The sequence below is a fragment of the Meleagris gallopavo genome, chromosome 5, assembly GCF_905368555.1.
Source record: "Meleagris gallopavo chromosome 5, MGAL_WU_HG_1.1, whole genome shotgun sequence".
NCBI classification, from domain to species: Eukaryota; Metazoa; Chordata; class Aves; order Galliformes; family Phasianidae; genus Meleagris; species Meleagris gallopavo.
Genome location: NC_139408.1, coordinates 58,059,690 through 58,085,471, shown reverse-complemented (window position 1 = coordinate 58,085,471; position 25,782 = coordinate 58,059,690). Strand labels below are relative to the sequence as shown.

At 49.1% G+C, this 25,782-nt stretch overlaps 2 protein-coding genes across 7 annotated transcripts in view; both read left to right on the top strand.

The window, feature by feature from the left end:
- The window catches only part of DDHD1 (DDHD domain containing 1), a 62,713-nt gene extending 52,331 nt beyond the window's left edge, over positions 1 to 10,382 (top strand). For all 3 annotated transcript variants that reach the window (XM_010712189.2, XM_085225966.1, XM_085225965.1), the window contains 5 exons: positions 219 to 294; positions 3,907 to 4,056; positions 4,735 to 4,987; positions 6,302 to 6,472; positions 9,364 to 10,382. In XM_010712189.2, coding sequence (XP_010710491.2) covers positions 219 to 294; positions 3,907 to 4,056; positions 4,735 to 4,987; positions 6,302 to 6,472; positions 9,364 to 9,545 — 832 coding nt within the window. In that variant the 3' untranslated portion in view covers positions 9,546 to 10,382. The remainder of the gene's footprint in view (positions 1 to 218; positions 295 to 3,906; positions 4,057 to 4,734; positions 4,988 to 6,301; positions 6,473 to 9,363) is intronic.
- A 13,503-nt stretch (positions 10,383 to 23,885) lies between these two features.
- Positions 23,886 to 25,782, top strand: part of FERMT2 (FERM domain containing kindlin 2) — a 36,506-nt gene continuing 34,609 nt past the window's right edge. For 3 of the 4 annotated variants that reach the window (XM_085225970.1, XM_085225969.1, XM_085225968.1), the window contains exon 1: positions 23,887 to 24,147. In XM_085225970.1, coding sequence (XP_085082096.1) covers positions 23,991 to 24,147 — 157 coding nt within the window. In that variant the 5' untranslated portion in view covers positions 23,887 to 23,990. Of the gene's footprint in view, positions 24,148 to 25,782 lie in introns of all 4 variants that reach the window. The other variant, XM_010712166.4, reaches the window with a different exon arrangement.

The window sequence follows — 25,782 nt, the reverse complement described above, 5'->3', positions numbered from 1 at the left end:
GGTGATGAATGTCGTGATTGATTCCTCCTGGGGTCAGAGAAACAGGATTTCACATGCATTGATTCTTAATCAACTGGCCTGCCTCAGAGGAAGAAACAACGCAGTCACTCTCTCTGCCTAACAGACAAACTGTTGGACCCTCCATGAATGCCTGTTTGGATCAGGTGCCTTAATACACCTGCATTGTTCTGTCTCAGAAAGATCTCCTTATTTTCCAGGTTGAAAGAGATAGAAGAGAGGTTACAAGGCTTAAAGGCATCCACCATAGCAAAAACACCTGTCTTAAAATTTAAGGTATGTATATCTAGATTTTCACTGAATGTCCTAATCACACTAAAAACACACTTGCAGTTAGAGTTATTCTACTTTCTTTTTTTTTTCCATGTCACTAGGCATTGGTAAAATAGCATGAATGTGTGTGGATGTACATAAACATACTCCTACATTCATGTACTACTATTTCTTACAAATATATATGTTTCTATGTAGATACATAATCCAGTGTATGAGTAGCTATCACACTACACACACATGTGGGAAGGTAAAAACCATTTGACAAATTGCACCAATCACATACCTTGAAAAATTGTACTTCTACTTTGTCAATTGATCCATCTCTGTTGGGGACTGCTTCTAACACATCACACCTCTGAGTCAGTGATTTTCCTCCAGCAGTGGATTTTCCTTCAAAGTTACTCTGGCCTGACAGGTAGGACAGGTTACTTCTAGACTCGTGAAATAGACTGCTTGCTAATTGGCTCTGTAAATTGCTAGAATTTCATATCATTGGAAAAAGACATTTCTAGCTTTGTGGTGGGATGTGCAATGCTTTTTGGTTGCTCTGCTATATCCTAAAATATTAAACAATAAAAATGTGACATGGTAGATAAGAAGAAAATAGATTATTGTTCTTAACTTGCCGTTTGTCTTTCCTTCTGAATTCAGAAGCACTCCCAGAAGCCAAGGTCAATCTTCAGCCGTGAAAAAGGGGAAACTAACTGTAATTCAATTTGTCATAGCCTCCTTCTTTTATCACAGCTTAAAAACGCAAGTTGTGCTATTATCTCTACCATCAAAGAAGCTGGAGTCAGACATTCTCCTCTTGCTCAGTGCAAAGATTATTCTTCACTCAGCTGTGTTTAAACTGAAGTTTTCTTTGTACAGATGCTTTTTAGAGGGAGCAGGAGGGGAGGGGAAAAGAAAGCAGAGAGAAGAGAGAACTATATCCAAATTACTCTTAGGTATTTCCCATTGATGTGCATCCTTTTTCTTACCCTTACCTTTGGAAAAAAAAAAAAAAAGACATTTTGTTTTTTTATGTCAGTGCTCCTAGTGTATAGCAAAGCTAATGATTCCTCCTGCTTGAGTAATGTGCATGGGACAGACCTCAAGGGGAAGAAAGGAGACCTCAAGGGGAAGAGGAAGGCTTTCCATGAATGTGATAGCAAGGTGCTCCTGCCAAGGGAGGATTTCTGCAGGATGTCATTGAGAGATGATTGCTCATCAGCAAGCTTCCTGAGGGTAACTAGCTTGTTGAAAGAAAAGTAACTGCTTTGTAGGCTCTGACTACCAAGCACCTTGGCTCTTGGCAGACAGAGCTCTAGTAGGATCTTGACTTGTTATTCACTGCAAGTGCTTGATCTACAAATTGCTTTGAGCTGTGCAGTGCAGGAGACTGGAGTCTTTGATCCCTGATCTCTTAGGCTTTCATATACAACCAAGTGGCTACATGCAGTGTAATGAAAAGGACTAGCCAGAATATGAACATATGGGAAATGGTGTAACACCTGCTTCTGCTTAACATTAAAATCAATCCATTAGGTTTTCTGTTTGTGAATCATAAGCAGGAGAAAAGTGTTATCCCGAAAAGTGGTGTTCTTAAAAATTGCTTCTCTGCTAAACATTTACAGGAATATATGTGGAGTGCCTCAGTCCTGCTTCATGCAGGAACACCAAAATTGATAGATGCCACTTTGTTACAGTGCTAAGTATCTAATGACTGCAATTTAAAGGGCTTTATTTTTGGAAGGCTTTAGCATTGGTATTGATTTATTGCCACCCTTTAAGGTACCCTCCAATTGGTACTTTGTCTTTGTGAACTTTACCAGAGATGGAAGATCATGTTGAAAGCTTGTGCATGGAAGAAAATAATACAGCAAAGAATGCTGTGCTCCAAGAAAAAGCATCTGTCTGTGGACAGTGTTAATGTTTATTGATAGAAACGTGCACCTTGTGACCATTTAAATTATTTACCTTTTTAAGGATCTTTGCACGAGGAGAATTCTGGGAAGTATCTGCTAGCAAATGTCAGCTGGCAATCGCTCTCTGATTTCTTTCTGAAGCAGAAAGACCATGAGTGTGCACTCCAAAGGCTGTATCTAGGCACGTCAGATGGACAGGGTTAGAAATTATGGACTCACTTCAAAGGATAACACAGTGAATATCTGTTTCTATCGTATTTGAAGATGAGAAAGCTTTTTGTCCAAACTGCAGAAATGTAAGGGTCTCTGTGAAGACGAATTGAAAGAAGAGCTGCTTTGAACCAGACTGGAGTAACACTACAGATGACAGTGATCTGTGCTTTGCAGCATATGACATTGAATAGCTTTGCTGAGGACCTAGGGCTTTTTTCCATTGAATCGGAGCTTGGACATTCTTTTGGAAGGAAGAGGTGGAGTACCAGTGCCAAGTCAGAGGAGGAAGAATGTTTTGTTCAATGCTGGAATCTGGTAGATGAAACGGACCATTATTTCCACACCCTCGCTCCATGTGCTGACATATAGGGAAGGCGTGTGGGAATCCAAGCATTCTCCACGTGCACCCAGCAAGAATGAAGTCGTTCCTCTCACCAGTTGAGTAGCAGCACGCTGATAGCTCCTTGGTTGCAGTGCCCTGCAAACTGGTGCTACTACTGGGAAGGTTACAGTGAAGCTGTTATAATGATCAAATGATTAATTTTTCATATAAGAAAACATTTTAAAGGTTAAGAATTAATTTTGACTTTGAAAAATATTTTTGACTACAGAGTTTTATATTTGATGTTCCTAGGAGATAATGTCTGAGGATTGGTAATGGGATACAAAGGCATTCATCTCTTGGTCACTGTTGAATCCTGGCCCACCTTGGCAGTGACCAAAAGTCATTACCACTGATTTGTGCTCAGTGATGTATGTCAGATGGGTTTATGGCTGCAGTGCAGGTTTGCTCTACCTGCCTGGCAGTGCTGAGGGCAATCCTTGCAGAGCAAGTCATAGCAGCTTTGCACAGCGTGAGAGTGAGCTGCAGGGTAGATCAGTGTGCTGTGCTCAGGCTGTGGTTCTGTTTGTGATGTGTGACACTTCTGATGAGCACCATTCTGTTCACTTAACACCAGATATTTGTAAGAGGTTGTACATAACACCTGCTTGTATGTGTGTGTGACTACCAGGAGGGTTTTCTGTAGGTCATCTTCAGTGCTCAGTGTAGCTTGCACTCCTGTATCAAAGTGAGTCAGGGAGTACAAGCTGAGGATAAGGTTATGGAGCTGTGGTGAACTTTGAAAAATTGCATGACTTTGCATGCATGAAGCAGACTTTAATGATGTGAAACACATCACATTTCTTTCCTTAGTGTCTTTTAAGTTCTTGCATTACTCCTTCCAGTGTTGATAGACTTCTTTCAGTTCAAATATCCAACATAGTTTTCAGTTCTCAAACGGTGGAGTATCACAACATGTAACTCTCACAGCAAAAAAAAAAACAGGAAACTTAACTTGTTATGTTATTCTATGTATATTACAGTGCTCTTCCCTGTTTTAATTTACCAATACTGTGCAAGTCCCTTGGTTGAAACAGAGAGAAATCAAATCCAGCCATGTTACAAAGCATTATTTCCACCCTCATTAAAGCAAATGAAATCTCTCCTTAGGTTGAGAATTTCTTCTGTATGGGATCTCCACTAGCAGTGTTTTTGGCACTGCGTGGCATCCGTCCAGGAAACAGTGGGAGTCAAGATCATATTCTGCCCAGAACAATTTGTAACCGCTTACTAAATATTTTTCATCCAACAGATCCAGTGGTGAGTTGTAATTGCAGTTGCAAGCTTTTACCTTTTTGTTTTTAAGTGTTGGCTGCGTGACAATGAGTTCTTCAAAGTGTGTGAGTCGACACACGAGTGTTCCTGCACAGCACTGGCTGTTAATGATTGCTGTGCAATATCTCGGGTTGTATAACAGTTGAGTAACGTTTGCTACAAATAGTTGCCTTCAGTATCATATATTTTGCTTCTTTTCAAATTAATAAGGGTAAAATTTGAGTGTACTCAACTTGCTTTTTTGCAAAGACGTGAAAAGTTCCAACTTGGGTTTAGCTTGCTGGCTTCCATTAAATGTCATAGATCCAAATCTACCACTGCCATCATAAAAAGGCTTCACAAGCAGTTCACAAAATACTGCAGAAAAACAAAGGCGCCGTTGTTTTCCCCAGGGGAGTAACAGATTGTTAGAGGGCGGGATAGGCCTTGGGAAGGAAGTATTGGTATAGCTTTGTGCTGTCCTTACGCTCTTCCATAGGCAGCCAGTGTTAGCTGTCATCAAAGGCAGGATGTTGGGCCTCTGATCTGTACAGCCTTGGCAATCTCTTTGACAGGAGTCTGACTGAGGAGTTTCATGCTTTCCTATCCAGACTCTGGGTAGGAAGGGGTATATAGTTTTCAGTCTTGCCACTCAGTGTTTTCTTTCCTGAATTCCTCTTGCAGGCCTATAGGTTAGAACCTTTAATCCTGAAGCACTACAGCAACATTTCACCAGTGCAGATCCACTGGTACAACACCGCAAACCCTCTACCTTACGAGCATATGAAGCCAAGTTTTCTCAACCCAACAAAAGAACCTACCTCAGTTACTGATGGCGAAAGTGCTTCAACTGTACCAAGCCCAACTACTTCACCAGTCATGGTTCGGCGCCACTACGGGGAGTCCATAACCAACATAGGCAAAGCCAGTATACTGGGTAATTGCTCTTTGTCCTTTTTTCTGCAGGATCTTCTCACAGAGCATCACTGCTCTGTGGTGTTTAAGGTCCAACTGTCAGCAAGTCATTCTTGCCTGTTTTCACTGCTTGTTTTGTGTATGTGCATTGCTTGTTCTAATCCAAACTAACATTTACTTTGAAGAAAAGACAGTTTACATTAATACATTGAAGTCAAGGAAAGGATGTGTTGCAGGGAGAGGATGTGGGTCAGAGAGTTTATGCTATTGCCGCTTTATTGTTGTCTGCCTTCTTATGGTAACATCCTGAGGGCTTCATATAATTTCCACTGTACTTCATGGAGAAATATTTTGAAGCTTGTTTTGTGTTTGCATTCTGTGGTATTGAAAAGCAGCAGAAGAAAAATCACTTCATATAGGTTAAATGGAACCCAATACTTTGTAATTTTACCAAGGGAAATTCGGGCTAGTTCACTGTAAAATCTGTCCCTTTCTGCCTTTCTGAATCAACTTTCCGAATCAGAGTAAGCCCTGATTTAGTAGGGCTTAAAATCACTTTCACTGGAGCTTATATTTGAGCATGCACATGCAGTTTTTGTTGACTCAAGGACTTTCTTTAGCTCTCTGTGTGGGATCTGGAAGAAGGTTAGTGTGACCTAGTGCAAGAAGTCCTGCCAACCCAACAAATGGAGTGTATGAAAGCAGTTCAGTCCTTAAGTGAAAGCATGCAGCATTTCAAAGCAGCGTTCTCTCACAGTACACTGCTTTTTGCTGTTTTACTACAGCAACTTCAGTGTCTCGTCCATACGGTGGCAGCAAAGTCAGGAGAAAACATCTCAGATCTTTTCCTAGCTTTTACACCTTTCTTCCTGAGCAACCAAAGGAGTTGTATTGAAGGATGATAGAGTATTTCTAAAGCTCTGTAAGAGTTATTTCATCATGAGACCACAAACAAAAGAAGTCTCTTAAATATTCCCTTGGGATTCTTAGGTTCAGAAGGTAGCATCACAGTTTGTCTTAAACTTTCTATAAAGGAGGAATTACAACACAGACCTAAAAATTCCGGATTCCTTTCTGCAAAAGCATTCTCATCTATTTTTTTGTTCCCCGTAACTACAGGTTCCAAATTACAGCCTTTGCTTGTCCACTAGATTAGCGTCACGATAAACAGCGTACACTTCAGTCAGATAAGCTGTTCCCACCCTAGAAAAGCATGAATAGTGTTTTCCATCACCCCGCTCTAATTGACGGGTACAGCGGCGGCTTTAATTTGCAGTTTGAATTGGCTGACCTCGTGCTTGTTTTCCTTTTGTTTGTTTGTTTTTGCTGAGCTCAGGAGCTGCGAGCATTGGGAAGGGCCTCGGAGGGATGCTGTTTTCGAGATTTGGTCGCTCAAGTACACAGACTGCAGAGCCAGGAAAAGATGGAGCGGAAGGGGACGACAAGAAGAGCACTGTGGGAACGCCGCCTTTCTCACAGAGCAGCGCGGGCTTCCTCGAACCCACGTGTTAGTGACTAGCCCACCTTACGTCCCTTGTGGGAACAAGATCTCCAGTGGGCTGCGTGTGTCTTGTGGGAGTGCTGAGCAGGTCAAGGGAGGGGATCCTCGCCCCTGCTCAGTGCTGATGAGGCCGCACGTGGGGTACTGGGCCCAGTTCTGGGCCCTCAGTAGAGGAGAGGCCTGGGCATAGTGGAGAGAGCCCAGCGTGGGCCAGCGAGGTGCTGCAGGGCCTGAAACAGCTCTGCTGTGAGGAGGGGCCGAGAGCTGGGGCTGCTCAGCCTGGAGCTGAGGATAGTCAGAGATCCCATCCGTGTCCATTAATACCTGAAGGGAGGTGTGGAGAGGACAGAGCCAGGCTCTGTGCAGTGGTGCCCAGTGCCAGGACAAGAGGCAGTGGGCATAAACTGGAGCACAGGACATTCCCTCTGGCCATCACTCTGAGCTATGCGGGTGGCAGAGCACTGGAACAAGCGGCCCAGAGAGGCTGTGGGGTCTCTCTTTGGAGATCTCCAAAAACCACCCATGCACAGTGCTGGGCTCCAGCTCTGGCTATCCCTCCTTGAGCAGGGCATTGGACCATGTCAGCTCTAGAGGTCCCTTCCAGCCTCAGCCATTCTGTGATTCTTTGAAGGCTGTACAAAATTACTGACTTTGTTCTCCCTGTTATCTTTTTTTTTTTTTTTTTTTTTGTCCTCTTAAAAAACATTTGTCTGTGTATTTGTGCCTGTCACATATACTCACACACATATATGTGTGTATGAGTTTTAGCTAACGAGACCTGTCCATCAGTAGTTTCTAGACTATCTCTAGGGAAAGCAAAATGATTGCTTCAAGAATTTCAGCCTCTGTAATGAAATGAATTTATGTAAATTTCCCCACACATTTGCAGTTCTGAAGCAATCTCTATTTAAATGCAGGTATGGCTGGAAACAGAGGCCATCCTTGTCCTGCTCTGAACCGCCCAGAGCACAGACTGCAATTTTAGCAGCTGGGATTTTTTAAAAAGTACATATACTTCCTTTACAGACATTCATACTTTATTTTTAAACTTCTCATCGCAAGGCGGGGCTTTTGCAATCTAAGCAGTCACAAGTGGTAGCACTGTTGTATCTTGTGATTGCATTCACATGATGCATTGCAGTCTGTTGATTGCTGCCACTTCCAGCAGATAACTTGCCTGAGTCACTGCTGCGGACAGAGAGTTGGTTTTGAACTTCAAGGAAATGGAGTTGTGTGGCAGCCAGTATTGTGGAGCTCTTGATGAGGTCCCTTTGCATGGTGGCACGTTGAGGTCTCCTGCACAATTCCCACATCCCTCTTTGCTGAAATCCCATCTGCAATACTGTGTCCAGATTTGGAGATCCCTGTACAGGAAAGACAGGGAGCTGTTGGAGAGGGTCCAGAGGAGCCACAAAGATGGTCAGGGGGCTGCAGCACCTCTGCTACAAAGACTGAGGCTGAGGGAGCTGGGCTTGTTCAGCCTGGAGAAGAGAAGCTGCAGGGTGACCTCATTGCAGCCTTCAGTACCTAAAGGGAGCCTACAGACAGGAGGGGAGTCAGCTCTTGGAAAGGGGAGATAACAGCAGGACAAGGGGAAATGGTTTGAAGTTGAGGGAGGGCAGATTTCAGTTGGATGTGAGGGGGAAGTTGTTTGCTGTGAGAGTGGTGAGGTGCTGGAACAGCTGCCCAGAGAGGCTGTGGATGCCCCGTCCATCCCTGGAGGTGTTCAAGGCCAGGTTGGATGGGGCCCTGGGCAGCCTGGGCTGCTGTGAGATGTGGAGGTTGGTGGCCCTGCCTGTGGCGGGGGGTTGGAGCTTCGTGATCCTTGAGGTCCCTTCCAACCCGGGCCATTCTGTGATTCTGTGAAATCCCATCTACAGGAGGAGAACTTGGAGCAGAGGCCACGAATCTGTGGGCAGAGTGATGCAATCCATGGCCCGAGTGTCTGCTTCCGAGAGAGTGGCTTGCAGTGGGGTTTGGCTTCCTCCCAGGCTTCTGTAACGGAGACGGGGTTGGTCGGGGTGTTTTTGCTGCAGAGCGACTGGTTCTGAATGCATGCATCTCAGTGGAAATGACTGTGGTTGTCTCCTGGTATGCAGAGGCTCTGACTCCCATTCCTTGCTGTGTTTGGAAAGCAGCGAAACGCCGCTGTGAGAGATGAAGGGCTGTCACTCCCCAGTGCTGCTGTGCCATGACCGCGGAGGCAGCGCTTGTTGTGATGCTCCATTTATGCTCTTTCCCAGCCAAGAATTAAAATTCCTTGAAATTGCCTTTGATAAATGGCTGCATTTTTTACTCAATATGGGGTTTTGGCTTTTGTAGCTAAGCAGGCTTTTAGTTTTGTCCTTTTCATTCTATTGCTCCTTGCAGAGATTTTCTAACCACTGAAGTGCCTTCACAATAGGTCAGCCATTGGCCCAGTGAAACATGCAGTGAGAATTGCTCTGAATGTGGTATTAATCAAAGCAGCCATTACAATGAAAGGATAACTGCTGAAACATATTTGGAATAATCTGGAAATTAAAAAGGCTGGAGCTATGGTTTTCTGAAAGCACGTCGTACTGCATGTAGTCTGAATGGGGATTCAGCTGCCAGAGATCCCTTCATTGCTGCAGGCTCTGAGCATCCCCCTCCTGACAGAGTTTGCTGACAGGATCTCAGCATCTCCTGGGTATTTCTGTGTAGTTATCATAAGGAGCATAGATTTATTTCTATAATCGGTACACAAAGCTTATATACAGTTACTTAAATATATATACATATTTATATACCAGCTCTTTTTCAAGCTTTAGGTTTGGTTTCTGCAGAATCAGAACATAAAGGTGACAGACAAATAAGCAAGGATTTCTCTTCCTTCCACTGACATACAATTCTAACAGCATTTCTCTTTCTTCTAGTGGAACTGGAGCACAGGATTGATTTCGAGCTCAGGGAAGGTCTGGTGGAGAGCAGATACTGGTCTGCAGTCACGTCGCACACTGCCTATTGGTCATCTCTGGATATTGCTCTTTTCCTCCTAACCTTCATGTACAAACACGACCAGGATGATACTGACAAATCCAATTTGGACGCTATCTGAATTTTTGACTGGGGGTTGGGAGGGATGGGAAAGGAAATCTGAAAACCAGTGGCACAAAACAGATGTTAAACCGCAGTATGTATGGCATGGAGGTTTCAGGTTTAAGTGCATGTTTGGATTTTTTCCTGTTTCTAAGGAGCAAAAATGATTTGTATGGAAAAGCACTTTATAGTTTCAAACGTTTTGCAGTGCTTAATCGGACCTGAAATTGTTCCAAATTCCTGTTGACTTTGCATAAAAAGACGACACAACGTGCAGCACCACTTACGCACCATTGTGCATTGTGCTCGGGTGACATTCTTGTTGATGACCATAATTGCTGTTTAGTTCATTAAAGTATAAAAAGAGGAGTTGATTTAAAAAAAAAAAAAAAAAAAAAAGCGAAATTAATTTCCATTAACAAAGTATGTGTTACTTACAAACCTAAAACTGCCATGTTCCAATGTTGTATGTGTCAGTCAATAACGAACAGTGGTGTCGTTTCTCTAGGATCTGTTCAGCTCCACATCCTGTTATCCACAGTACCATTCTGAGTGCTGGCTGCTGGGCTGTGTTCTACTTGGCACGTGGAGAAACCAACGCTGAAAAGCACCACGAGGATATGAAATACTGTAATTATAATTTATTATCTCTGTTTCATTTTATCCCAGTGTATAAATCATTACTTTTTTACTGGTTTCTTTTGACATAATTTAAGAACCACATTTATTTTCTACAGCGTTAAGACTTTTTCTCAGAAATGCATATCTTTGTACTACTATTCAGATGAATATATGGACACTGTGGCACACTTTAAGTATTTTTTCATTAAAATAAATATTTGTGGTTTCACACAAATGACGTTAATCACCTTCTTCTCAAAGGTGAGTCATTGCTTGGCCAGGTCCCACGTGTCTCTGAAACGTATGAAGGCTTTGACCTCAGTGTAGAGGATACCTTTGCCGTGATTAGATGTGTACATATGTGTTTCTGTATAGAAACATATATTTGTCTGTGAATATAGACATGCAAGGAGCCGTCAAGAGGAAGGAGAGCAGCATTATATAAACTCGGTGAGACCTGAGGATAGCAGGACTTAGATTGGATTTGTATCTGAAACTAATTCAGGAGCCTCCAAGAGGGATGTGTTGTGATGAAAGGAAATATCTCCCAATGAAGCACTAAAAGGTCACTGCTGGGATCTTAAGCCATGCACAGCTCATGAGCAGAAGTGTCAGATCCACAGCCTCTGCGCTGCCTCTGGCTCGGGTATTTGTGGTCTGTATGGCATGTTTAGAAGCTGCAGAATCTCAGCTTTCCTTTGCAAAGGATGAGGCCGTGGTGTCAGCCAATAGCCGCGTTCTCAATGTAAACAGATGTGGGACCAGCAGCCCCAACCAGCGTCCTTCCCTCCTGAAATTTGGGAGGGGGAGGGCAGCAGCTCTGCTGCTTGGGCTCTTGTTTGTGCCCGAGCGTGCGGTGCAATGGGGGAGGAACAGGGCGTGAGGCTGTGTGTTGTGGTTAGGGATTTAGCAGCAATTATAAAGGGATAAACAGTGCAGAGGGGGTAAAGGGAGGAATGGGAAGTGGGGGGGAAGGGCAGAAGATGATGGGAACGGTGCTGCTATAAATGCAGCAAGACATGGGCTCTGTGGAACTCTGGCTATTAAATCCTTTTGGCCTCAGTGAATCGTAACTCATGCCTGGCAAGTTCACCTTGGTTGATGAATAATCATTAAAAATTCAGGTCTGCCCTTTAAGTGGAGGGGAGTTTGACACCTCTGTTCCAGAAAACAGGCTTTTGTTTTTGCGGCTGCTTTCGTTGTTCAATCAACCCTTCTTAATTAGGAGAACTTGAACATAAAAGGAGAATCTCCTTTTATGTTTGGAACATGCAAAACATTTCCGAATGCTCCCGGTTTGTGCTCAGGGTTGGATGGTGTCACAGCTGCACCACCCCTCCCAGCACTGCATCTCCACGAGATCTTGTTTTCAGTGCTGCACGCAGAGGGGGTTAATTCCTACAATTCTTGTGGTCTGCGTAAACTCTGCTGTTGTCCAGAACATGTTTCAGATTTATGGGATGGCTCTTTTCCCCGCACCGGGACGTGCTGGAGCCTGCAGAGTGCGCTCCATATAAGGGCTGGGATCCTCGTGTGCCTCCTGTGTACCTCTGGGGCAAGCAGGGAGAGGGGCAGGAGCTGAGCATCGCCTTGCCTTCGTCCTGCTCTCATGGAGCGGATTCTGGTCCAGCATTTGAGAAGCATTCCTAACATTGTGACAAAGAAGGCACGCCTGAGGAATAAATGGAGGTTTATTTGAAAGCGCATACAAGCATATGACGCGTGTTATAGGCTGATTTTCATCTTTTTAATTCTCAAAAAGCCTCTCTTCTCCTCTTGCAAAGATGATTTGTTCTTTGATAACGGCGCTTTAAAGCCATTAGACAAAAAAAGGGCTGCCCCATGTCTGCAGCACAGCACAGCCTCAAGCAGAGCCCTATCACCGCACACTGGATTCTTAATTTCACGCTTAAAACTTTCTGGTCAGATGGTCTGCAGCAGAATATAGAGCTGGAATGTGCTGGCTTCCAGTGACCAGCTTGTTTTCATTCGCAGAGAGATGTTTAGCCTTACGAGCTGTGTTGGCGGATGGTTTTTCTTGAGAACACAAGATAAGGGCAATGAACCGCCTTGTTGTCGTCTCCTGACTGATCCTCAGCTGTTTTCCTACGCTCGTCCTTCAGTTTCTTTGTCCAAATTTGATGCTCACTGCTTGGCTGTCTTTTAATACAAGGTCATTTTGCAGATAACCTCCTTCAATTTTTTAAATTATTTTACTGAATTTCATCCCTTTGCTCCTAATTCTTCCATCATAGCTGCTAGGTGACCAGCAACAGGGCGAGAGGTGATGGCCTCAAGTTGTGCCAGGTGAGGTTCAGGTTGGATATTAGGAACAGTCTCTTCTTCTGTGCAGTAGCACAGCTGCCCAGCAGTGGTGGGGTCACCGTCCCTGGAGGTGTTTCAGAGCTGTGAAGATGTGGCACTGAGGGATGTGGGCAGTGGGCATGGTGGGGTGGGCTGGGGTTGGGCTTGGGGATCTTGGAGGTGTTTTCCAGCCTTAATGATTCTGTGATTCCATGCTTGCTTTCTGCTGCTGCTTTATTTTGCAGTGACAGCCCAGCTGGCCACCTTCAATTATTTCAGCTCCTTATCAGTTTGAGGCTAATCAGAAAGAAGTGTCCATTCTCTTGTCTATATTCCACCTGGTTGCCACCTCCTGCACTGTTTGTCCTGCTGCTCCTTTCCCACACCACTCAGCTGTGCCTCGAGCTGAATGGGTGGGAATTGATTTCTTTTACTTCATTCAGCACTATGTCAACTGTTTGCGGTTAGATAGTTAATGTACATTTGTGTGCCCTCTGCCCCACGAGTTTATTTCAAATGTCATTCCCTTTCCTATTTTTCTGTTATTGGCTTGGAGTTGAGGTTTCTGCCTCAGAGTCCCTCTCTGATGTCTTCGCTGATTTTCATCGACTCATAGAATGGTTTGAGTTGGAAGGGGCCCTTCAAGGCCCTCTGGCTCCACTCCCTGCAGTGCTCAGAGCCCATCCCCTGACCTTGGGTTTCTCCAGAGATGGGGCACCACCACCTCTCTGGTCAACCTGTGCAGTGCTCACCATCTGTAATGTAAAAAACTTCTTCCTTATATCCAACCTAACTCTCCCCTACTTTAGTTTGAAACCATTTCCCCTTGTCCTATCACAACAGACCCCCACTAGAAAGTCTGTCCCCCAGATTATCATCCATGTGACAGTCCCATTTTCTGGTTTATCAGCCTGGCATTTTTATTAAACTCTGCATTTTGCCTGCACTTAATAAGCATTTTCCAAAAAAGCGAACTTTGTCCAGGTTTATTTTTCCCTCCCTCTTCCCCAGGTATGTTTTCAGTACCACTTCCCTACTGCCCATTATCTCAAACCTCCTCTGAAGATTTTTGATCTAATTTCTGCTTTGAATTCAGTTTGCTGGCATTGAAGCTTGCTTGTTGCAGCACAGTCTGTGCATTCTCAAGACGTACAAGTTGAAGCCCTGCAACCCGTTTGAAATCCAAGAGACATTTTGCTGTCATGATCCAGGAGACTTCTCCTAGAGCTCAGTGTCAGCTCAGCCCACATGGATGAGCTCATCCTCCAGGATGATAAAATCCTAGAATGGTTGGGTTGGAAGGGACCTCAAAGCCCTCCCATTTTCAAGCTCCCGCCATAGAGTTATGGATTGGGTTGGGTTGAAAGGGACCTCCCAGCCCCCCAGTCCCACTTCTGCAATGGGTTGGCTGCCCCCTACCAGATCAGGCCCAGAGCTCCATCCAACATGGACGAGTTGAGCGTGCACATTCAGTGTCTCCAAGGAACAGGAAAAAGCCCAATATGCCTGGCTGTTGAGCTTCTAGATCACCCTGGAGGTCAGTGCTCTCTGGTCCCACTAGAAAACAAATTCCACTCTCAGCCCTTCCACTGAAGATGCCCCATCTCCCTGCAGCAGCCCTCAGCTGCGTCCTTTCTCTTTGGGTGTGAGAAGTCAATGAGTCCACAACAAACATGGTGTCATGGTTTTCCATGCCTCATTGATCCCAAGCATGGAGGTGGGAGAGGTGCTGTGGAAACCTCCCTGCCCGGAGCTCTGCAGACCCCACAGCCGCTTTGTTCTTCTTGCTTTCATGGCTCTTTCAGTTTATCTATGTGTCTGTATCACATCCCAGAGCAATGCCATACTTTGCACTTGAAGAGCAGCCTCTTGAAGGGTCTTGACATTTCACTGTGCTGTTTGATAAAGAAGATTCTTGGCCTCCAGTTTAAAACAAAATGTCAAGTTTGTTTGTGCTGAAGTATCTCGTTTGGGGGTTTTAACTGCTTTCTGAGTTTGTAAGAAGTCTCTATCAGCATAGGTTTTGAATCAGTAATAGCTGTTTGAAGAAGAAATGACTTAATCTTATCCAGTTCCTTATGAATCCAGACTTTTGCCCTCTGATTTGCCAGCACAACACAGGGAGTGGTGGAGTCACCGGCCCTGGAGTGTTCCAGAACCATAGAGATGTGGATCTGAGGATATGGTCAGTGGGCATGGTGGGGCTGGAAGGCTGATCCTGGAGGTCTTGGAGAGCATCCACAGCTCTCTGGGCAGCCTGTGATACTCTTGGCAATGAAGCCAATGGACCACATGTTCCACAGTGTGTTCTCCAAGTTTGTGCTTCTGGAAGTGAGTTTCCACAGTGGAAAAGAGACCTGTGAATGATTGAAGAGGATGGGCTGGGTGGGCTGGTGGAAGTGGGCACAGGGCAGAGATGCCCGTGGGGCTGCAGTGCAACATGGGGATTTGCAGGGCTTCATTGCTGGGAGCCAGGCTGGGCAGGCTGCTTCCCAGCAGCTGTGGGTGCCCCATCACTGGAGGTGCCCAGGACCATGGATGGAGCCCCGGACAGCATGAGCTGGTGGGGGCACCCAGCCCACAGCAGGCGGGTCTGGGGGGACGCTGAGGTCTCTTCCAACCCAACTCAACCCAACCATGCTGTGATTCCACGATACGATTCTCTCAGTACGGACATGGTGAGACTTCCTTGCTAAGGAGGATGGGTCAGCCCCAAACCAGCACTGCTCAGCTCCAGCTGCTCCCACCAGCGCCGTGTCTCGTTGCTGCTTCACAGCACTCCTGTTCAGCCGTGTGTGTGTACTTTGCAAGAAGGGCTCACGCTGGAACAGCAGCCAAACGTTTTCTGTTAACAAAGCGTGTCGCAGTGGGATGGGACGGCTCTGCCTCTTGGCGCACTCCTTGGGGTTTCTCCAGTATGCTTACCAGACTGCCCCTTGCATGCAAGCCTTATTTTATAACATTTTCCTATAAACAGAATTATTAAAAATCAGCAGGGGAAGGGAGGGAGGGAAAGGCTGCAGGAAAAAAAAGGAAGAGGGCAGAGCCATTCCTCCCAAAGCTGCGTGCTGTGCTGTCACGAAAGCAACCTGCGTGCTGCAGCCCACATCTGTTCACCAGGGGAATTAATGTTTGCTTCCCGTGGTCGCTGACCCAACATTGCATTTCTGACATCTGCAGTCACAGCTCCCAGGACATCAGTGCTGGGTGCTTGCCACTGTCCAGTGCAGGGATGCTGCAGTGAAGGCTTTGCCAATCGCTGGTTATATTTCATCATCACAATGGCATTCTCAGCCCTCTCGGATTCGTGAGTTACACCGATGTGTTCGTGGCCTTCAGTGAAGCACTTCTGGACGCAAGATGTTTCTGCACAAAGCATTGAGGTCCTTGCAGGTCTGGTCTGTGGGCTCTGGGAAAAGCATGTGTGCACAGATTTGTGTATCCCACTTGTTTCTCCACACTCGAAGCAGTGTTTTGAAGCAGAGCTTCCAAATGAGCCTACAAACTTCTGCAAAATGACTTCGTTCTCCCAAACCATTTAGTTAATTAACACACTACATCGCTGGCTGCCCCCGAAGATACCCCTCCTGAGTGAGATTTCTCTTTAGATTTGGATGAAACGCAAAGGTTGAGTCATGATTTTGCTTTCTGGCACTGCTGTCGGAGCGGGGAATGTTGCTCACATCGCTGGCTGTTGCCATATGCTTTTTTCATCAAGCAAAAGGGCGCAACTTTCTTTTTGCTTCCCCCGCCCCCCCCACTGACTCACTCCCCAAATATGTTTCTGGTTAGGATGCTTGCTGCCTCCTTCCTGACATACGGTTTTGCAGTTTGCGGTGCTGTCTGTGAATCGTCTCCACCAGCTCCAAAATCCCCCGGATGGGTCCCGGGGAGCAGAGCTGGAGCTGCCCATGGGCTGCATATCATAGCATCATGGAATCAAAGGATCATGGAATCGCAGAATAAGCAGGAATCTATGGAATTCTACAGAATTATAGAGTAGGATGAGGGCAGTGGGCAACTCCGAGTGCCGGGATGGAGCAGCTCCCCATGAAGCAGACCATGTATCCACCCAACAATAAGCCCAATCTTGCAGAAAAACAAGCTTTGAGCACGGGAGCAGGGTTCTGAGAGCCATCCTGGGGGCTTTTGCACATTGCTTGCATTTCAGCCCCGTCCTGTGATCCCTACTCCAACCACCCCGCAGTGCTGGGGCTACAGTGTGTCCCATCCTCACCTCCCCATACCTGACCAGCCCAGGAGAAGCCATGCAGAACAGCCCGCCTGCTTCCAGCTGAGGAACTGAGATGCCAAGAGTTAAGCAGCTGGCCCCAAGCCAGAGCGCTTGGAAACAAGCCCATATCTTCCTTGTATTAGCTGGGACATGACCGTGGAGCATGCCTTGCCCTGCTGGAAATGTCACCCAGGTTCTCTGGAGCAGCTATTCTGCAAAGAACTATTTTGCTTTTTGCTTTTCTTTTTCTTTCTCCTTAATGATTCTATGAGCTCTTGGATGCCATGTCCATACCAGATCCCTTATGGGAAGGGCACATTGCCAATGACCAACCCTTGTTGGTTTTCCACATGGTACCAGTGACCTCTCCGTGGACACCCAGCAGTGACTCTTCCATCTCTTTTCCATAGGATTTGATGAACTTTGGTTTCTTGCTGTCATTTTTCTTTTCCTTATTCTTTCCTATCGCTGTTTTTCCTGGCTGGGTGCTGCCATCGCTGAGGAGGCGAAGGCTTTCCCTGCAAGGAACACATTGCTGTAACCCATGTGCTCATCTGGCAGCAGCTCCACTGCCCGAAGCAAAGGGAATGATGGCAGCACTGCGGTCCCAGTAGGAGGGATGGGGCATTTGTGCTTGGATAAAACAGTGTGACAGCCAGATCTCCTGGGCTCTGCCTTGAAAAGAAATCTCTCAGAGAACCCAGTGGAGCCCGATGTTGGTGTTATTTAAAAGCAAGCAAAATAAAGAGCTAGAGGTTGCAAGCCCGGGATAAACAGCAATGGCTTCACAGGATCTCGCTTACAAACCCCCAGGGAGGAAAAAGCACATCGGGCAGCCAAAATAGGTCTCAGCTCCTCTCCATTTCCATGTTTCCGTGTGGATGGGAAAATAAGCGAGGTCCTGGGAAGATCGTTCTGTGCTGTGCATCCTGGCATGCTGCAGAGCCGCTCGCCATGGGCTGGGGCTCAGGCTGCCCAGGGCCCATCCATGGCCTCAGACACCTCCAAGGATGGGGCACCGCAGCTGTCCGGACAGCAAATGATCTTCTGGTTGGATTATTCCTTCTCCAGCCTCCCCCGAGGGCTCACCTGAATCCCTTTCTAGCAGATCTCCCCATCACTTTTTGCCTCTCTGTTGTGGAACTGAGCATTTTCCACCCCCTTATCCCTCCTGCTTTGGGCAAACCCTCTATTATCTGCTTGAAGATGTTATCACCTCTCTCTTTCTCTAGGGCAAACAGCCCAAATTCCTCCAAGCCTCCCTCATCGATTACATACCTCCTAGGAGCTCCCAATTCTGTGTTTTGGTGAGGTTTGGGGAATATTCTGGGGGGGAAATTTTTTACTTAGAGGGCAGTGAGGCCCTGGCACAGGTTGTCCAAAGAAGGTACAGGTGCCCCATCCCTGGAGGTGCCCATGACCATGGATGGGCCCTGGGCAGCCTGAGCTGGAGAGCACGCAGCCCACGGCAGGGGTGGGGTTGGGGGGGCTGTGAGGTCCCTTCCAACCCACTCCATCCTATGACTCTACAACTCCCAGATGTCCCCATGTGCCCATTCCCTCTGAGCTCCCCACCACGCTCCAGCCCTTCTGCTGCTCTGCGAAGTCCATCTGATTCAATCACACCCGCCTTATCACACCACCCCGATCAGCTCTGTCTCTATTTCTCCAGCATTAGCTGCAATACTGCCTGCTCAGCGCTCACCTTTCCAGTGAGGACTGATGCCAGCCAGCACAGAACCACCAGCACTGGCATCATCCATCTCCGGAGCTTGGCTGCTGCTCACTGCAGCAGTGCAGATGCCGTGGGGACACTTAGGGATGCCCAGCTGGAGCTCTCACATGCTGGTTGCTCCCCATGCACCCACAGCATGGGCTCAGGGGCAAACTGGGGTAACTCCTGCAGGGTGAAGCAGCACCATCGGGGCTCCATCAGGGTGGCACGAGTGCCTCGGTGCCCACGTGGTGTTGGCATCTTCGCTCCCATACCTGTTATCAGCTCTGATTTCACAGCTCTGTGATGATGTGCTGTGATAAGAGCACTCACTCGGGGCTGTTTGTTCTCCAGCAGCACGTGAACAAGGGCAGCCAAACCCCATCGGTGGCCAAACCCCATCAGCTCCATCCTCAGTGCCTTCCTCCTCCTCCTCCTCCTCCTTCTCTCCCTCCCACACATTTGCCAGCTTTGCAGAGCTTCCCAGGTGGGGATGGGATTTATGGGCAAGGTGTGATTTATAGGGCCAGCTGGAATTATGGGCCTACTGCTCTACCTGTCTGACCTGTGGGACTTTTCAGCAACTCCCTGCTCACTGTGCTGCTGTGGCGTGCCTGGCTCCACGTCCTTTATTCCTCTTTGAGCAATGGACGTTTGCTCTCAGCATCCTCAGAGGGATGGATTTCCCTGTTTACCCCCTGAGCTGCCGCTGTTGTAGCTGGGACCATGGGAGGTGAAGCAAAAATCCATTTCCGTAACGTGTTTTTGGGGCCGCAGCCCAGCATGGAGCACTCCAGTACCCAGACCGCAGTTTCTGCAATGAGAAAACCATCTCAGTGATCCCCCATCCCCGTCATCCAGCCAGTTCCCGCAGCTACGTTTCCAATCCTGGTTCACATTTTGGGGATTTTTGCAACGCTGTGGGGTCAAGCAGTGCCTTGGGAAACTCATTGTCCAGGATGAGGGGATTTTATCAGTCTGCTTGTGTGAAACATTAGGATGGAGCAGGACGTGGAGTTGTTCCTGCTGGGTTTTGCTGCTGACTCCAATTGATTCCCAGCCACTCCATACAGACACAGAACAGGGGCGCTCCAGCTGTGGATCCCCAAACACAGCACACAGGGTGAGCTCAGCCTGGCTGCTCCCTGCAGCCCCAGAGGAAAAACCCATGGGCACAAAGCCAGTTTCATAGGGCCGTTGGGGAGGGGAGAGCTGGGGCTGCAGAGATAACGGGAAATGCAGGGCAGGGCATGGGGCTGCAGCCTGAAAGCACACAGATGGAGATGTACGGGGTGGGTTTTCCCGCAGCTCAACTTCTCATCCTAATAACTGCCCTGGAAGGGCCCAAACAGCAGCTAGGAATCATTCATGGTGTGATGATTCAGGGAATATTCCCCACCCCTCCCCCCTTGCTGCATCCAAAAGCCATCCAAATGGATGCTCTGCACTCTCTGGCCAGCTCTGTAGATAATGGTCTCGGAGCCATCAGATGAATTATTTGTGATCCTCATTTGTTCTTCTTGAATGCCAGGTGTTCCTCATGGCACCCCACAGCCGCCGGCTCTGGGGCTGCTGATGGAGCATTTGTGGCACATTTGGGTTCTCCAACCCAAACAGAGCCCAGCAGAGCCTCTGCTCCACGGCAGGAACTCAGCCTCAGGGCAATGCTTTGTGTTCATAGGGCCAAATGAATGGGAGCCTTCTGGAGGTGGAGAGAAGCCAGAGTGGGAGTGACAAAAGCTCCAAAAATCAGAGGGACAATAGAAAGTGGTTTGATGTGGATTAGGGGAGAACATCTGGGCTGGAGTTACTCTTGGGCAAGTGCAAAGCAGGAAGGCACTTTGCAAAGTCACTTCTAGCCAAGAAGCTCAACAAACTGCTTGGATCCTGGGATCTCCCTCTGGAAACAGCATTTTCCAAAATGAGTTACACTGACCTTCGTGGTGCACTGTTGCAGCAGGGAAGGAACTGGAAGGGGCATTTTCAGCCATAGGGTGAATTAATTTGGGCAGAATTTACCAGGATTCACCTAAATTCTCCATCCCACGCACCCAAGCTTTCTGCTAACAGCCCCCTCCAGCTCATCTGACCTTTAGGTCGGAGTCTGCTCCAGGAACATCTACGTATAATGACCATTGGGGTCATCTGGATGACGATTCGGGGCAAATTCCCTCCTTTCTGGGCCCAGAGAAGCGACAGGCAGCAGGAGCAGCTGGAACATCAGAAGGATGTGACCGCGGGATCGAAAAAGCTCAGAAGATAAACGGCGGCCGAGGGATTAATGTCAACAGGAAACTCATGCCTGACACAGGTCGGGAAGGAGAGAGCGGGGTTACTGCTGCAAACTGCTGAGTGCGGAGGATGAGGCTGGGAAGTAAACCTCCCCACCCGGGATTTTGGGAACTGAAGTGCCTGCAGCTCCTGGAAAGGAAGAGAAGAGGAAGAGCCCTGCAGTGAGGTTGTGGTTTGAGCAGGAGTGCAGGGGTGCAGGGTGATGCTCAGTAGTTTGGGGTGATGAACCCTTGGTTTGGCTTGAGGGAGGTGCTTGCTCTGCCTCTTATGTGGGAGCAGCTATTTCTTGCAAGCTAGGATATATTCTAGCCTCAGGGATGAGTTTTGTAACCTTTGGGCACAAAGGACCACACTGATGGCTACGACTGTCTCAGCATCCTTAGCCATCAGGAGGGCAGATCTGGCCACGTGTCCCCACTAAAGCCGGAGGCTCTTCCAGCACCTGGTTTCAGCAAGAATATAATCTCAGAATCACAGAATCATTGAATTGCTCAGGTTGGAAAAGACCTTAAAGATCATCGAGTCCAACCACAACCCAACCATCCTACCCTAACAGCTCTCTACTAAACAACCCTTGGCACCAGAATCACACATTTCCTTTGGAAGGACGAATGGCAAATCCTGAAGACACGAGGACATGAGTCTGCAGACCTACAAGTCCCACCTGGATGGAGCTGTCTCCTCAGGGAAATAAAGTTGTACGACTGCAGGAGAGGTACGGAGATGCTGATTCACCTTGGCAATGTCACAAGAGGGAGTTGCTACAACGATTCTCTCATTGCCCAGATGTGTGCCCCATCCCAGGAGGTGCCCGAGGCCACGGATGGGCCATGGGCAGCCTGAGCTGAGGGCACCCAGCCCACAGCAGGAGTGGAATCAGATGGTCTTTGAGGTTCCTTCCAACCCAACACATTGTATGCTTCTAGGATTCACTCTAAAAAGACTGAGCTTCCACTTCTCCAGTGTTTCATCCGTTCTCTTCAACACAGAAATGTTCCGTGCTTTTACCACTGGGATGCTGACAAACTCAGTGCCTACACCACACGTTGGTTCCTTATGTACAACACGTCGCTGTGACACAGCTCCATCACTCTGATATACATTCAGAAAAATGAAAGAGCTGCTTCATGTGGACATTTCTGAAATGGCAAAGCCAGGAAAGAATGAACGTGGCTGGGAATAGACCAGGAAGCAGAGCTACCCAACGCACTTCCCTTGCCAGGAGTGTGACCTTGTCTCTGCTCGGAAATGGCCACGTGTGGGAAAGAACCTTGGCTACATCCAAAAGGCTGAAGGAGATGGGGATGCACGGGGAGACTGCCCGGGTGGGCAAGGAGGAAATGCCAGGAAAATGCTTCTCCTTTTCTCCTCCTCCTGCTCCCATCACCCAGCAGAGCTTAGAGTGCAGATTTCGGTCAGCCTGGAGGGAGCCAGTCTGACCGGCTCTGCTGCAGCAAGGTAGGAAAGCGAGCTGACTGCACGGAGTTAAACATTCAAAATGAAATAAAATTAAAAATACGTTCTAAAAAAAAAGGCAAAATGGCTTTAACAAAGGCAACTTCATCCCGATATCCATTGAGTTGCTTCTTGGGAAAGGACAGCAGTGGGCTGGGCATCACCTCCATCCTGATGGAAGCGGCCGTGCGCTCCGGCACCTTATTTGGCTATGGCTGCATGGAGGGAGCACGGAGCTCTGGCAAACAGTGGGAAGAGCCGGGGATGCTTGGCTGCTTCTGACGCATGAGCCCACGCCGTGCATTTCTGACCTTGCCTCAAATCTCGGCAGCACATTGGTGATGTGGCCGCCCGCCTCCGTGCACACCCACGGCATGGGATGGGGACCCCGGGGACGGTGTCTGCCGGCCACCAACACCCTGAGAGCAGGGAAACGGAGCAGCAAGTGGTGCTCAGGGCAGGAGAAACCAGCAGCAGTCAGCTGTAGTGGCCACAACGTGGCCACAGCAGGGCTGTGATGCATTGCATCAGCTGGGAAGCTCAGCCAAAAGGCTGGAGCACAGAGTAACCCTTTCTGTGTATGGCCCTGTTGTTTGGCACTGGAACAACACTGAGATAGGATCTGAGAGCTTTGCTGTTAAGGGCCGGTGTTCCCCTGTTGGCACCCTGCAAGCTGGGCTCCAGCTCCCAGGTTTGGAGGCAGAAATGGGTTCTGCTGGCCAGGAGTGAGGCCCAGGGAGGATTTGAGTTGGATTAACATTGGAAAAGATCTCTGAGATCACCTGGTCCAACCATCTGCCATGCTAGCCTGAATCCTCCACACTCTTTGTGTGCTAAACCTTAACGCTCATAGGAAAGGGGATCCCATCATAACAGCAAAAGGGAAGAAGTGGTGGGACCCCATCATCCTCACCATGAGGTTTTTGTTGCCCTATCAATTATCCATCTCCGGAGCCATATAGAATGGGCACGCAGGAAGCTGAGGACTGTGCCATCCCCAAGTCCACGGGCAATGGAACGGCTCCCATGGGACACGGTGCCACTGCCAGCCACATCCTGCCCTCCGTGCTGCTCCCTCCACACATGACGGATGGTCAGGAAGCCGGGTTGCCTCGGCGGGACGCATGTATCATTGGGTGGAGAGCTGCAGGAAGCGGATAATAGGGGGTTTTTTTTCAGTATTTGTGCCGGCTCGGGCTCTCGGTTCAGCCAGTTCCCATTTCCTAAGCTCTCGGGCGGTCGGGATGGAGGGCGGCAGCGCATCGCCCGGCCTCGGCTCCACCAACCACGACGCCAAGGTGAGGCTTTTGTCTTTGCGTTCTACCGACGGGACACGACGAACACATCCCAAAGCCACCGGCAGCCAGGCTGGAAGCGCGGGCCGGCTCGGAAAAACCCCACGAGCTCCACCGCTCCCAGCGGAGCCGCTCTCCGGGGCCTCCAGGGCACCGCGCGGGGCCGCGCCGCCGACGAGAGCCGCTGCGAGCCGCTCCGTGCGGCTCCGAGTCCCGGATGTTGGAGCAGCCCCCGCCGCGCTCAGTCCTTCTTTTCCATAAAAGGCCAAGGGGCCCGCGGTCGTTTTTCCTTTAATTATCCCCCTCCTCCTCCTTCGTCCCTCCTCCTCCTCCTCCCACCCCATCCCTGCCCGCCCCTTCTCTCCCCCCCGCCCCCAAACGGCGGCCCCGCAGGCAGCGGTTCGGGGGCGGCCGCGCTGTCCCCCCCCGCGCCCCCCGGGCTCCGTCCCTCCCTCCCTCCCTCCCTCCGTCCCTGCCCCGCTCCGAGCCGTGCCGTGCGGTGCCGTGCCGGCGCTGAGCGCTGCTCTCTGCGCGCAGGAGGCCGGGGCCATGGCGCTGGACGGGATCCGCATGCCGGACGGCTGCTACGCCGACGGGACGTGGGAGCTGAGCGTCCATGTCACCGACCTGGGCCGCGACGTCACCCTGAGGGTCACCGGGGAGATCCACATCGGGGGAGTCATGCTGCGCCTCGTCGAGAAGCTCGGTGAGTGCCGGCGGCCGCCCTGCCCCAGCATCCTGCCCCGGGGCTCTGCCCCAATGCTTTGCCTTAGCAGCCGGGGCTCTGCTCGGACCCCGACGTCCCACGCCCTGCCCCGGCAGGCGGCTTTGAGTCCCAGCACCCTGCCCCCGTGCTTTGCTTTACGACCCAAAGCCCTGCCTGCACCGCCTCGGCACCCGGCCCTGGAGCTCTGCCCTAATGCCGTGCCTTAACACCCAGCACCCCGCTGCAGTACTTCGCTGTAGCACTCAGCACCCGCAGCAGAATTTTGCTTTAGCATCCTGCCTGCACTCAGGGTGCTGCCCCAATTCTGTGCTTTAGCACCCAGCACCTGGCAGCCAGTGCCCTGCCTGCGCCCCGCACCCAGGGCTCTGCCCAATACTGTGCTTCAGCTCTTGACATGAAGCCCCCAGGGCTCTGCCCCGGTGCTGTGCTTTGGCACCCAGCGCCCTGCCTGTGTGCAGCACCCAGCACCTCGCTCGCATCTGGCATCAGGAGTTGGACTCAATGATCCTTATGGGTTCCTTCCAGCTCAGGGTATTCTGTGATACACCTGGACCAGCACCCTGCATATATCCAGCATCTGCTCCTTGCCTGTCCCCCTGCATCCCGTCCCAGCGCCCCATTCCATCTCTCTGCATGCCCCAGGGTGCCCCTGCACCCCTCTGAGCTCCACCCAGACCCCCCAGCAGCACCCACCCTGCACCCACTCCCATCACCCTGGGTCCTGCTGGCTGCAGTTTGCACGGAGCTCAGAAATATCATTGCTTCGGGCTGTTTGGTGCAAGTTCTGTGATTAACAAAAAGATTTAATTGGCAGAGTTTGCTCAGAGCAGAGCTGAGCGTGGTCAGCATTAGGGGAGGTGGCTCTTCGTGCCTCTGGCTACGGTCTGTGCGTGCTTACCCAGCAGTAGTGTTGGGGTGGCTGCTGTCATTGCTGGGATAAAACATGAACGTTGCACTGCAGGCGCATGCCTGGGGCTGTGGGAGTAGCAGTGCTGTCAGCCGTGCCCGTGGGTCCTGCTTAAATCATGGAATCACAGATTCAATGCAACGTGTTTGCATGGCTGTAAGAGCAGCGTCCTGCTTTGGTTGTCATTTGAGAATTGTCTGGGGTTAAAGGAAGGAGGAGATGGACTTAAATAGGGTCGACTCAAAGGGAGGCAACCATTCGATCAAAGGGTCTTCTCCTGGAGGCAGCCCTGGCTCTAAAAACCCATTTGTGTCTTTTTCTGCTGGAGCTGCAGAAAGCTCAGCCTGCAGCCAGGCCGAATGCTTGGGGAAGCAAAAAACAAAACAAAACAAAACAAAAAAGACCAAAACAAAATAATAGGGAAAAAAAAAAAAAAAACAACTCATCTCAATGGCTTTCTAGAAATGGTAAAAACCGACCCCTGGGTGATGGAGGGCTCCGCTCGGGGCTGCCGAGGGGACCCGAATTAGAGGCTGACGTCAGACGTCCCCGCGCCGTGCTGGTTAAATTAGGCATTGTATTGAGGGGAAGGAATGCCAGCAGCACGGGAATGGGATTCTGCTGCTCTGTGCTCAGCTGTCGGCACAGCCCACGGCCGCTCGGTTCCGTGAGTCAAATTCCCACTGCTTTCCCCCATCCTGAGGCTG